Source organism: Ceratina calcarata, unplaced genomic scaffold (genome assembly GCF_001652005.2).
Source record: "Ceratina calcarata isolate Rehan_Ccalc_2016 unplaced genomic scaffold, ASM165200v1 scaffold72.2, whole genome shotgun sequence".
Classification (NCBI taxonomy): Eukaryota; Metazoa; Arthropoda; class Insecta; order Hymenoptera; family Apidae; genus Ceratina; species Ceratina calcarata.
Window position 1 is genome coordinate 960,838 of NW_017178472.1, and position 14,163 is coordinate 975,000.

General features: G+C 38.6%; 1 protein-coding gene across 1 annotated transcript in view; it reads left to right on the plus strand.

Annotated features, from left to right (window-relative positions):
- LOC108630367 (kin of IRRE-like protein 2) overlaps positions 1–14,163 on the plus strand; it is a 128,926-nt gene that overhangs the window by 85,357 nt on the left and 29,406 nt on the right. The window contains exon 2 of the mRNA XM_018033642.2: positions 3,832–3,959. Within this exon, the coding sequence (XP_017889131.1) occupies positions 3,832–3,959 (128 nt within the window). The remainder of the gene's footprint in view (positions 1–3,831; positions 3,960–14,163) is intronic.

Below are 14,163 nucleotides of genomic sequence, written 5' to 3' on the forward strand. Positions count from 1 at the left end.
TCATGGATTATTAGTACATGTGTTTGTTTTTCAGAATTGAAAATGAATTATCAACAAATAGAGATCTGCACTCTATCCTTTTCCTTGAGTTCAATTACATTTTTAGTTGATTTCATACTTTCGACTAAGCAACACATAAGAAAACGAGTAATTCATTAAGTAAAATTCATTATTGATTTGCTTCTTACTTTTTGCCAGTGAAACAAGGTTTGAGCTACATGAAAACAGAAACAAATTACGAATTCGTTGGTGGATGTCGGGAAAAGGTCAGCTATTTAACTGGTCGGACACAAAAGAGAGGCAGGGAGTAGGAAACGGGGCCGCGTAATTGCTTCGTAATCCGTGGGCACAATCGAACACACCGAATCGTGGCTTGCTAGAGGGAGAGTCGCTCGGCGTGAAATTGCTCGCATTGCCGGCATTACATGGTTCATTCCTAGACAAGGTTCCGGCTTTTTGCCCTCGTAGCCCGCGATCGATACCGTAGAGCCTGTCGATAAGATTAACCGCGTAACTTTTTCGAGCAAGCCACGGGAAATTAATAGAACAATTTGGCACCGATTCCCTCCGCGATTATCCCAAACGATGCTACGAAACGAAACAACTTTGTCTTCCACCGTACTTTAAATTACGATACATAATATACGATATGTAAATGTGACACACGGAAACGTTCTGAAAAGTATATCATTATGACTAACTAACATAAAAAAAGGCAATATAAAAAGTGAGATATACATATATTTTAAGTAGTTTAGATTACAGCCATTAATATAAATCAAAATAAAAATTTATTATTACATCACGGAGGAGGTGTTAGTAATATCCTCCTAGCTGCTGTAGTGTTTCTTATTAAACGATATATTGTTCTGTTTTTTTATTCAACAGTTGATTCAATCACAAAATGATATAAGAAAACAAGAAAGGAAGGAAACGTTAATAATGTACAGTGTTATGTGTGTGTTTCGAGATAGACACAGCTTCGTAGAAGCTGACAAACTCGATTAGTACGCACAGTCGAATTCTGGTAGCAACGATGTATCATACGGCAACTGATCGGTTTAGCTTTCCTATCTGGTAAAACCAGATGAGAGATTAATAATTGGAGGATTCAGAAGCCAATCAGTATGAACCAGCGAGACGGAAAACCGTAATGTGGGTATAGCCTCCGAAAGCGTGTTCATGTTGAATAGAAGAGAGAGGAGATCAAAGAGAATTCAAAGAGGATAATAGAGGGGAGGAAATACATATCTGTAGCCAGTTGGCTAATGCATTAGTATCGATTTGATAAATTAATTTGAAACAAAGTCATATTGATTTTCAGGTAGATTGAAAATAAAAATCATGCATTTGTAAGAACCAATTCAATTATTTAATCCGAACAATACGAGCCATTCTACATTGAAATTAAAAAAGTTAATTAAATTAAAAAGTTTAAAAATGAACATGCAAAATGTAAAATATTAGGGTAATAGACTTTTAATAATTCAATGTTCTTCCACATTTTCAATGTTTTTCGTTCTCTCAAAAATGTAGAGCATTTCACTTTGCACTTACATCATACATTGATCAATTTTAGAATTAAACAATGACATGATTTTATTTTTTGACTATTCGGTAATCTCAGAGAAGATAAACTATCGATCTCAATGTTTCATCCCTAGAATTGGTAATTTGGTCAAGTATCATGCGCAATGAAAGAAAAATGTCAAGATCTTTTTCCATTCGGTTATTAATCAGAATTTAGCCATCTTCACCATATATTATTATTTCTTACTGTACTAACCGGTAACATTACTTTCCATAATCTATTGATAGCGATGTAAGTGATATTGAAACTGTAATTGGATATTAGAATCCCAGAAGACAAGCAAATACATTGGGTGATACATCGTGTAAACTAGGCTGTGATTCAAGTTTTATAAAAGTAGTCGTTCAGTCACAATTAAACGAACAAGAAGCGTGTGCGACAACGGGAATCTTCGAATTTCCTCCTCTCGACCGACCTGTTGCGAAACTCCTCGGCTATTACCCGTAACCAGCGAACGATAGTCGATTATCCTGTTTTCCACCCTCATCCTGTATCTTATCGACCCAAATTGAACAGAGATTCCACCCCGCCACCGAGTTATGACGATGAATATTAGATTTTATTTCAACATTACCTTCCCAGCGATGCTGAACTAGGGAAGCGATGCGGCCCGAATATTCCTCGGCTAAAATATTCCCCGCGAAGTATTCTCGATACGGCCGCGATATTAATTCATAAGCCCTCGCTCTACCGTTGGGATAACTCCCGCGAATTCCGCTTTATCTCTGCCAGTCGTTTGAAAATAAGTCGGCCGGTTCAGACCGTACCGCATAATTCTCGGCCCAAGTTACGCTGTAACTTTGGCCTCCCCCGGAGCTCCTCTTTGTGTCCCTCTCGGTAGACTGTGTGAATCACCGGCTATAAATTATTTTACCTCCGCCGCTAGCTTATCGAGAATCCGCGCTGAGAACTGTTTGTTCTCGGCGTTGAATCGAGCACTCTGGGGACAGTTTCAATATTCGGAACACCCAGGAATAGCGACACTACGTGACAATGCTGGAATCAGCCAGCATACTGCTTGTTCGGTTTCTAAGTTACTTGGATAGATATGGGAAAATGAAAATGCCGTTGAGAATTAAATCGGCAATCATTTCTTGAACTGTTTATTTGACAAAGTAAGTGAAGTTTGCTCTTTTAGAGAGATTATCATGTATACAAATTATATTCAACTGGAGATTTTAAGATGCGAACATTTTTTTAAATAAAGCCAATTTTACTTTTATAATGAAATAGAAACATTTTACTGTATACAATTTTCTGGAAATGTGCTGATCGAATTTATGAGAGAATTACGAACAGTTCACGCAACAAACATTTCTCGAGTGAAAACCTGTCTTGAATTTCATTCTCTACGCGTCGGTGCAATGTATCGGGTACAGCGCGTATAAAAAATATGAAACAAAACGAAACAGCGCACAGTAGCCGGTTTGTTAATTTTGCAATGTCATTTCCGTAGCTGCTAGCGTAACCGCGCACGCTCTCAGAAAAAAGCTGCGCTTTATTAATCATTTCCATCTCGGTGAAAAATTGAATTTTTTAACGGTGCCACTCGAAACGCAACTCGACGCGTAGCGAGCTGCCGTGTTGAAGTTTCACGTCGCCCCATGTATTCGTTTATTTATTCACTGCGAACGGAACATCAAACGAACAGTAACCAACAACCTTAAGCGAGATCTGTTACAAAATTGTACGCGGCATCAGAAAGTATAAAATATAAATAAATAATACTTCAAACTTATTCCAATAAAAGTAAAATGACTTTAATTTAGCATTTGAGGAAGTAACGAGTTTTAGCGGATGATACGCGACTAATTGAAAAAGTATCTTGTTGTCGAAATTAAGAACGACGCGTCCGTCCGTCGTTTTCAACGTGATTATATCGTTGATAGAATTTATCGAGAATGGGGCAGAGAAACGAGAGATGATAACCTGTGAGAAGGATCCCGGAGCCGGATCGAGCGGGTTAAACGAATTTACCAAAGTTGCGAATTAAATAACAACTTTAACGAGCAACGGCCTGGTTTAATACCCGGATAAACTGGCGCGCTTATACGAGACTCGACTCACTCCGTTATTCTCATACTTCTCTATCTTTCTCATCGTTTCAAAACAAGACCATCCCTTTTCCCCTGATGCGAGAAACTTTTTTTTCAACGCGAGTAAAGCTCTTTTGCACTCGATACTCGTGCTACTAACTCCTTTAACACTTTGATTAATTTTTTTTAATTATCTGATTACAGTGTGCCGTGGTATCCAGCAATTCGAGGAAATGCCACAGTACACCGAAGTGAATCCCGGCCAGGACGCGAAGTTAATCTGCCGAGTGTTGGGAAAGAGGGGACAGTGCATCTGGCAGAAGGATCAGAAAGTAGGTTTTAAGTTTAGAACAAACGGAAAATGTACGAGTAGATATCGACCTCTGTGATCTCAATTACTTCTTAACATGTTGTTCAGAACTTGATTATGAACAACTTTTCCCTTACAAAAATTGATTCATCATAGGTTTCCAAGATACTATGAAAGACTACTCTTATTATCTACAGACGTTCAATTCAGAATACTTTGTCCAGTTATTTCTACATTTAGGAGGGCCGAAGAATCCTCGATTATTGTACAAATAATACAATTGAATGGTTCAAGTGGTGTTATGCCTGTACAAATAATACATTGAATGGTTCAAGTGGTGTTGTCTGTTGCTTTCTTCGAACTTGAAAACGAGCAGAATGTTTGAAAAACGAGAGGGAACATTGTCTGAGAGGGGTTGTCTATCGCGATTCTGAGTTCATTGTTAACAATATGGCGTAACCTCGAAAACGAGCAACTTTATTCTAGTGCCGGTAAACTTCGTTCCGAGATAAGTTTCTGGTCGAAACGTGGAACGTTACGCGTCCGTCGACAATAAATACTCGTTCGCTCACTGAATAGTCGGACTTTAAGTAAAGTACGACGCGTAACGTGTCGCCGGATGCGTTTATAGCAATACAGATGAAACTTTAAACAAGAAGAAAAACTATAAAAAAGTTCCTCCGTTCCGCCATAAAGAATACCCAGGAGGAAATGAAAAAGTTATATCAGCGGATAACTCAGGATTGATCAAGATACGTGAATTTCAATTTCATACGTCAAAAATGAATAAAAGAGAAACAAAGAAAATAGGAGGATTGAACTGCTATGGATTACCAAGAAAACTGTAGAAACGCTTGTATGCCCCACGATAAAAGATATCCAACAGGAGATGAAAAAATTGTATCAACAGTTAGATCAATATCAATCAAAATACATGAATGAATTTCAATTTTATGGTTCGAAGACGACTGAAAAGCATAAAAAGAGAAATTAATACATTGATATAATGGATCTAATACCTGGATTGAGAAAAAAATACTATAAAAAGAGATTTTCTGATAGGGTATATCCGGGAGGAAATGAAAAAGTTGAACCAATAGATAAATCGATATTGATCAAAATGGAAATGAATGAAATAAAGGTAAAGAGAAAATAAATATAGATCAGTTACACAGATTAAGAAGGAAAACGATGAAAAGCTTTTTCTATTTCACTATACAGAATACACTAGACAACGATGAAAAAAAGAATCAGCAAATAGATCGATGTTCAATCGATACTCGCGAATGAATTTTAATCCCATGGTTTCACGGGCAAAAAAATGAAAGGAGGAAACAAACACGGCGATACGGTCGAGCTGGTACATCATAGATTATCGGTCGTATAAACCGAGAAAGAGGCCGGTAGTGTTTCATCCGCGCTGAGCACGGATATTACCTTTTAAATTAACAAATCCGCGGGCTCGATAAACCGCGGTATCGTCCATATTGGTGGTCGTGTAAATCCACTGCAAACATAGGCTCAGTATAGCTGAAACCCTCGAGTAAAATTGAAAGTCAAAACAGTAATGTTGTTTCCACTATATTCTGTCCATGCCAGTAGCAATGACAATAGGTAGTAAAAACTTTTTAACGAAGATTTGTTACACAGAACAAAATGCATGAGAATGATGATAGCTTTTTTTTAAGTCAATGTACTGTAAACTCAAGAACATTGTCTGAGAGGGGTTGTCTATCGCGATTCTGAGTTCATTGTTAACAATATGGCGTAACCTCGAAAACGAGCAACTTTATTCTAGTGCCGGTAAACTTCGTTCCGAGATAAGTTTCTGGTCGAAACGTGGAACGTTACGCGTCCGTCGACAATAAATACTCGTTCGCTCACTGAATAGTCGGACTTTAAGTAAAGTACGACGCGTAACGTGTCGCCGGATGCGTTTATAGCAATACAGATGAAACTTTAAACAAGAAGAAAAACTATAAAAAAGTTCCTCCGTTCCGCCATAAAGAATACCCAGGAGGAAATGAAAAAGTTATATCAGCGGATAACTCAGGATTGATCAAGATACGTGAATTTCAATTTCATACGTCAAAAATGAATAAAAGAGAAACAAAGAAAATAGGAGGATTGAACTGCTATGGATTACCAAGAAAACTGTAGAAACGCTTGTATGCCCCACGATAAAAGATATCCAACAGGAGATGAAAAAATTGTATCAACAGTTAGATCAATATCAATCAAAATACATGAATGAATTTCAATTTTATGGTTCGAAGACGACTGAAAAGCATAAAAAGAGAAATTAATACATTGATATAATGGATCTAATACCTGGATTGAGAAAAAAATACTATAAAAAGAGATTTTCTGATAGGGTATATCCGGGAGGAAATGAAAAAGTTGAACCAATAGATAAATCGATATTGATCAAAATGGAAATGAATGAAATAAAGGTAAAGAGAAAATAAATATAGATCAGTTACACAGATTAAGAAGGAAAACGATGAAAAGCTTTTTCTATTTCACTATACAGAATACACTAGACAACGATGAAAAAAAGAATCAGCAAATAGATCGATGTTCAATCGATACTCGCGAATGAATTTTAATCCCATGGTTTCACGGGCAAAAAAATGAAAGGAGGAAACAAACACGGCGATACGGTCGAGCTGGTACATCATAGATTATCGGTCGTATAAACCGAGAAAGAGGCCGGTAGTGTTTCATCCGCGCTGAGCACGGATATTACCTTTTAAATTAACAAATCCGCGGGCTCGATAAACCGCGGTATCGTCCATATTGGTGGTCGTGTAAATCCACTGCAAACATAGGCTCAGTATAGCTGAAACCCTCGAGTAAAATTGAAAGTCAAAACAGTAATGTTGTTTCCACTATATTCTGTCCATGCCAGTAGCAATGACAATAGGTAGTAAAAACTTTTTAACGAAGATTTGTTACACAGAACAAAATGCATGAGAATGATGATAGCTCTTTTTTAAGTCAATGTACTGTAAACTCACGTTTGCTTGATATTTTATTTATATTTAAATTGTAAATTAACTCGATCGACTAAATCTTTTCTTTTTCACGAAATAAGATAACACTTTTCATAATTTTCTTTACTCTATTTCTGCTCATATTGACTATTATATGACTTTTGTATTTAAATTCTTTACTATTATACTAATACAAATCCAAATATCAGTTATAAATGCTCTAGTTTAATTACAATTCATGCAGATTGATATTAATAGCAGCGATGAGTGAATTTTTCGAAATTTTCGCAGCAGAATTTTTCTGTTGGTGCATACGTTGCCGGATAAATTACCAGGCGAATATGTCTACGGTCTACTACGATTTAAAAGAAAGCGTAATGCTTTGGCATTCATACCACCTCACGTCGCGTCGGGTAGGCGATCCGTTTAAAAAAATTTTTTAATTAAATCCGGGCGAGCCACTCTTTCACGGGCGCCTACATTTTTTTCGCAACAAATCTCGGGTTAGAACCGAGACGAGTGCGCCGTGAACCACCTCATTTACTTACAATTGCTTACTTAAAGTCCTCGACGAACCGTCTTCGTATTTTTCTCGAAACAAATCCGAAAAGAGTTTGAAAAGAAAATTTACGCTCGAACGACCGTTTCCAGATCACCTTGGCTTGTGTTAAAAGTTTTCTCTTGAGTAAATGCAAGTTACATTCGAAGGGCGACAACCTTTCCTAGTTGAGACTGGTTCGTTTTAACTTAGCTCAAATTGCAAGCAATTACTCCTGTGCAACGCTTAATGTATACCGATGTACATTTTAATGCATGTAAATGCCATTCAAAAATTGGATGAGTCCTTTTACAGAAAAATACTTTTCTAACACTGTACTTAATGTCACTTTTCATTTTTTTTTTCTATACTAAAAATATCAAAGTAATTAGAATAAACCAGGTGCGGACACGTTAAAATCTGGAATTTACATTTGGACATGCAGAGTTGCTCTGTGGTAAGTGCAACCAAACTTTCGACCCGCGGTTGCACCGAGGGACAGAGGCATACGTGAGAGGAAACTTTTGCATGGTTTTATACCAGCCACGTGTGTCTATGGTAGCGGATGTATATTTATCATCGTGGTATTTGATTGAAATTGTAGAAACATAGCAAACAGCGAACAGATAAAAATAAATAAAAGTAGAATCGATTTGAGAGTTCGGTCGAACATTTAAGCCGCCATGAAGTGGAATTGGCTTTTTACAAAAGACTCAATTTTCTCGAAACAGATTTGCATCGTCCTTTGTGACGTCTCGCGCGCCGCACCGTGCGCCGTGGTCACCACTAGTTGACCGACCTTTGTACGGCTTTTTGTACATCATCGTGCGAAACGAATTGAGCAAGTGCAATTTCATAAACCAGAAAGCATCTACCGCGAGAATTTAGATGAGAGATCACCACCAGAATCGTACGAAGGACGGAAACTATTCACGTAGACCATTGGAGAGTATTTTCACCGAAGGATATTTGGAGAAAAACAGCTGAGTCGAGACTTCCGTTTCTCTGAAGAAAGAGTGGCATCATCTCGGGATCGAAGATGGGAGTGGAGAAAGGGGGAACATCTAAGCGAACCAGTGGCGAAGAAAAGGCTCAAGGACATCAGACGTTGAACAATAATCGTCCGTCTACAGTCTAGGCCGTCGGTGACACTCGGCTTCATTATCGTCATTATCGTTAATCCCAGGGAAGCAACTTTTTATTCCGGCCGCGCAACTCTTCCTTTCGCTTCTGTTCCGTCCCGTTTCATTCCGTTACGTTTCTCCAGCCCCTTTGCTTCAGCCTCTCTCCGCGTAATCGCCTTTTCCTTGTAATTAAATTCTTCATAGTCCCGCTTGGACGATAAAAGAACGGAGGCCAACAATTCGACGTATCCGCTGTACTTCTTTATAAAGTTTTATCCTTAGATGAACGATTGTACAAAATTATACAAATTTTATTTTTGAGGATTGTCAAATGTTTATAAAAATGTAATATCCAAGCACGAGTTGCATAATGTTCCATTGTATATTGTATACATATAAAGAATATAATATTTGTAAATCATGACAGTTGATATGTGTAAAGCTGTGTGCATATTGATTACACATTAATGATTTTTCATAATAAATACTATTTTCCGTCTCGTATAAAATTCTATTCATCACGGACGGTACCCACCGAGACGGCAACGAAAAAATTATCGAGTGGCGCGTCGATTCCGTTACGCCTTTTCACTTCATGAGGCCACTCAGCGGATGATCGAGTCGAGTATTCTGAATTTTCCTATCGGAGATGAGTTGATTAACGCGATGATTCAGACAACAGTTGGCGGTTTTCAATTTACATTAAATTTCCCGTCAATCCTCTCGTCGTGAATTAAATATTTTATTGGAATATCCGGAAATTTTTATCCATGTTTTTATCTCGTAGCTTAAGAGTGACAATTTGTGATCGAGAGCATCCACTAATGGACCTGAGGATTGCTAAAACAATTTGTACCTAAATTTGAACACGACTCAAATACCCTTCAAAAAAGTGATTGTTAAAATTTTTTTCAACGTAGATACTTTACCAAAAAATAATGAAATGTCTTATGAAGTAACTCACATTACGATTTACGTCCGTATACATATAATAACGAGATATGACATTCTGCATAGGACCCATGATTTCAGTTGTCCGCATTTAACTGCTGAAAATCACGGGTCCTACGGAAATCGCCAGGACGCCGTCTCGTCACGATATACGGTCGGAAATCGTAACGTGAATACTCCATTATACAGGTGCCCTTTCTAGCAAAGAAATTTCAGCTTGGAAAATTCGTCGGGTGGACGACAACAAAAAACGAATGTCGCCGAATTAAAATATAAATCCGCTACAGTCTACAGCGGGAGTTTTTTTCTCCCGGACGCCCCCGTATTGTCGAGCAACGGGTCAAGAGCCGCAATTTTTCTGGCGTTCGCGCCAGCAAATTACGCTTTCCGGCAAGCTGGGTCACGAGGAAAATGCTTTTGGCTGCCGCCACCGCGTACTGAAATTCGTAAGGGGGGACACGTAACCGCCCCTTAATCTTTCCTTCCTTCCTTCCTTCCTTTCCCCACGCTTCTCCTTTTCACCCGTTCGCGATAAATTTTTCTCACGGCGCGGCTTGTCCCGCAGGGTATAAACAAACGCGTTAACGCGATCGCGGAACACGGGTAAAAGAATCTAAAGTAAAAAGTGTTTCTCTCTGAAAAGATTTAATGCCGGACGATTTTATTATAGCAATTGTGAAGCTAAACGCGGCGTTCGGGGTCGTTTCCGGCGGATTTCTTGCTCCACTTCCGTTTCTTTCCGCCTCGTCCGAATCGCGTCCACCGTGTTTCCGTCCCCGGGAGCTTCGACTTTCTTTCGACAAGTTAGACGCCGCCGCCGCCGCCGCCGCCGCCGCCGTCTCGAAGACGCCCGTTGGTTATGCATAACGAAAAAGTTGCCTCGCTGACAGAATAAATGGGAGCGAGGGGCTGGTTCTGTAGTATGCTGCGAGCGTGTCTCTAAATTGAAGTCGTTACAACGCCTCGACTGAAAAAAACTCCAACAGGCCGGCTCGGGGATGAAAAGCCGTTGCCGTATTCGAGCAAGAAGCAGCGCTAGTGGGACGGAGGGTGACGGAGGGACGGAAATCGTCCGAGAAGCGAAAAAGAAGGTGTAGAAGCGTGCGACGAAAGCGCCGGGAAAAGACGCGGGCAAATCTTTTGACCGGGCCGACCTCTGGGAATTGAAGCTTTAATGCAATTTCTCCTTGTTACGCGTATTTTAACCCGACGTGCTCTTCTTAAAACAAGCATCCGTGTTAATGGTAGATTTAAAAACGATGCACGTTGCGTTCTTGTCTAAACTTTTATCTACCAAATCTAGAAATAATTTAAAAATACCTCGACAATTGTTTGAGACGCAGTTGTAATTAATTCCGATTGGTTGAACTTACAGGTTCCAGACATATTTCTGTTCTGTCTACAAGTGTTAATTAAATATAAATGATATTTTTGTTAAATTACGAGTAGCTATTTCCTTATGTATTTTGCACTAACTCTCTCATGCATTTACATACGATAAAATACGCCGACAATTGTTATAAATGATTAATATGAAAATCTGATAAAGTACAGTTGTTGCTGAAAATGCTTCTACGTCTAGATATAATTAAAGAGAGTAACGGGATTCAGGACGTGATCCACCGCCAGATAAGATAGAGAGAGTCGTTCGTGTCTTTGTTATCATCCGACGCACGGTGTCGTTTCTTAGATTGAAAAGACTTCCTTTGAAGCTCTGTTTCTTTGCCGTTTCTTTTTATCCATCCCTCGTTTCCATCAATTAAGAAGATAAAAACCCGTTAATGTGTGCCGCGTCTGGTGCAAAATGATATGCAAAGCATTCATCGGATAAAGGATACGGTTAAAGAAGCATAAAAATGAAATAACGAAGGTAAAAATAATATCAATGGTAATTTGTTCTCATAATGGACATTAAGAGTTTTAATTTCTAAAGCGTACATATTTCTACGAGGAGTATTGAAATTGATTATATCATTATCTTCCTATTAATCTGTTTATGTTATTCGATCGAATACATTTTCACTATTAAAACAGGTATACATTACAAAAAATCAACATCAATTTGCATACAGATTTCATTAACGCTTAACCCAATTATTATTATACAGGGTGTCCCAGAATGCATGACTTTCCTCTGAGAGTATGAAGGATGATAAAATTCTAAGTGCCAAGTTCCTCTTCCATTTTTTCCTAACAAAGTTATTAACAAAATGGCATGTCCGAGTAGGATTGACAAGAAGTGAAAGACGGCGTATTTTGAGAGACTGTATGCATAGTAATTATAGTAATTATAATTAAAGTACTATACGTGCTAATTAAAATAATTGGATGTTCTTTCAACTGGTTTTCACACGATCGCTGCACACGTACATTATACTTCACCAATGCACGACAGAAATATAAATGCTTGAAAATGAAATCATCTATTCAAGTAAATATCGATAATTGGAAAATCGATGAGCCGAGAAAAACGAAACAAATTCGTGGAAAACAGTTGGTCAAATAGCGTTTCCTCCAATCGTGATGTCATTAACCCAGATTACCGGCAGGAATTAATATTCAAATTAATGTTCAGAAGTCAGCGACGCGTGTATACATAGTATAAGCAATACCGATCGATTCAACGGAGCGAGATTGCGCGTGTAATGAAAAGCCTCCACGGCATAAACTCGGTTGCCCCTAATATTAACGGAAAATGATTATGAAAACGTATTTATACACATGTATATGTGTATACACGGTGCGGAACCAGTGTGGATATTCTTGAAAACACCTGAAGCGCCTGTCGGCATTTACGTGAGTGTATCTCCCAGCAACATTTCCTCTAATCCAGATGTCATTAAAGCGGATTACTCGCAGCAAATTAATATGCAAATTACTGCACGCACCGGTTTTATATAACTAACCAGTGTCTCATATGATAGTGCGCGAACCGCTGGGTTCACTAGTCCTACCACGCGCGCAGCATCGATAACTATACTCTTCTACTTCTAACTATGCAAATTAAAAGTTAGCTCCACAAAGGAAAAGTGATATATCCACGAGAGGATTCGTATATAAACCATGTACATATTTTTTCATAGATTGTGTAGACAAACCAACCTTAATATAAGTCACAACTATAATTAGTCATGTTCGAGTTATTAATCGTTCACGTAGACTTTAGGTTCTCTAACTCCAATCTCATGTATACTTTATCATAAATGAATGACAGTCAATATACAAAAGTTTAATCCAAAGGATCTTATAGCGAAACTGACTTCATTCAATATTTCAATAATTTAGAATTCGTTGATTTATAGATATTTATTAAAACTGTGTACATATAATGGAGGGACGTAGGTATACGTAGCAAAGAGGCGCACGGAGTTGAGAGGTAGCGGAGTCTCTTGAAACGCATTTAGCCGAGGGCGACGCGACCACAATAACGCCGCGAACACCGCCGCGGAAAAGATTAAATGATAAATTTCCAAAGCAACCAGGCGACCACTCGACCGCCACTTATCCGTCCACTTTGTGCCACGCGACCCCCTTTTTGTTTACTGCCTCGAGGCAACGTGAAAACCGGCTCTTCTTTATACCAGTACCCATACCCATGCCGGTCTTTATTATTTGGATACAACTACTACAAACCACCGTGGAGCACGCTTGTCCTCTCGTCGCGACGCTGAATGTATAATTAATATGAGTAATTAGCTAAAAGCTATTGGTTCCCTCCGATTTCTTTTTGTACTGAAATTAAAAATGTGAGTGGCAGCGTATCGGATTATTTAACCTTGCATAATTTAAACCAATCCAGCTTGCAGGCAACTTGTCTTTAAATATTTTATTATGATGTAGCAATATCAATTAGAAAAGAGAAAAGGCCTAATTGGTAGATTCAAGAAGAATGCAATTTATATTGGTTTATTACCTTCTGAAACTCGAAACTATGTACACACGACTATTAATAAATAGAATCATATGTAATTTAAGACAATGATTCTCGACCCTATTTAATGTGTTAGTTTCTCTTATAGAAACAAAATCCGAAAATAGTAATAAATTTATGCTTCATGCATTAAATAAATGGCAGATATTAGATGACTTAAACGATTTTTTATTGGCCTCATAGTAGTGCCATACAGAGTACAATCGACCCATATCCAAGTATGGCTGCAAGAATTTTTTGTTTCTGTCTAAAGAGCACTATTACCGTGGATGCATTAATTAAAGAGAGTAGAAAACTCGCGTTTCTTGTGATTTCGTGGTTCGCGTGCTTCGGATAGTTCGTGCAAGACTGCCGATTATATTCCGTCTCGGCCCCGGAGAAGCGAATCTCGCCTCCGAAGCTGTAAGAACCGATTAAAAAGAAGCGAGAGTGGAAGGGAGCGCGGGGTCGTCGAGAAGCGGCGGAAATTGAAATAATTTCAACCGCTTCTCCCATGGTATTACGGCTCGGCTTGGCTTTCAAAGTCTTTCGGTTTCGAGGCGCGCCGGCAATTTTCTGAACGCGTTTCCCCTCGGTAACATTGATATCTCTCGGTGTTCGAGACTAACTTTTCTTTTCGACTTTTCTAACAATTTCATTACTATACTGCTATACTATACTACTGCTATAGCTATACTACTGTGTGT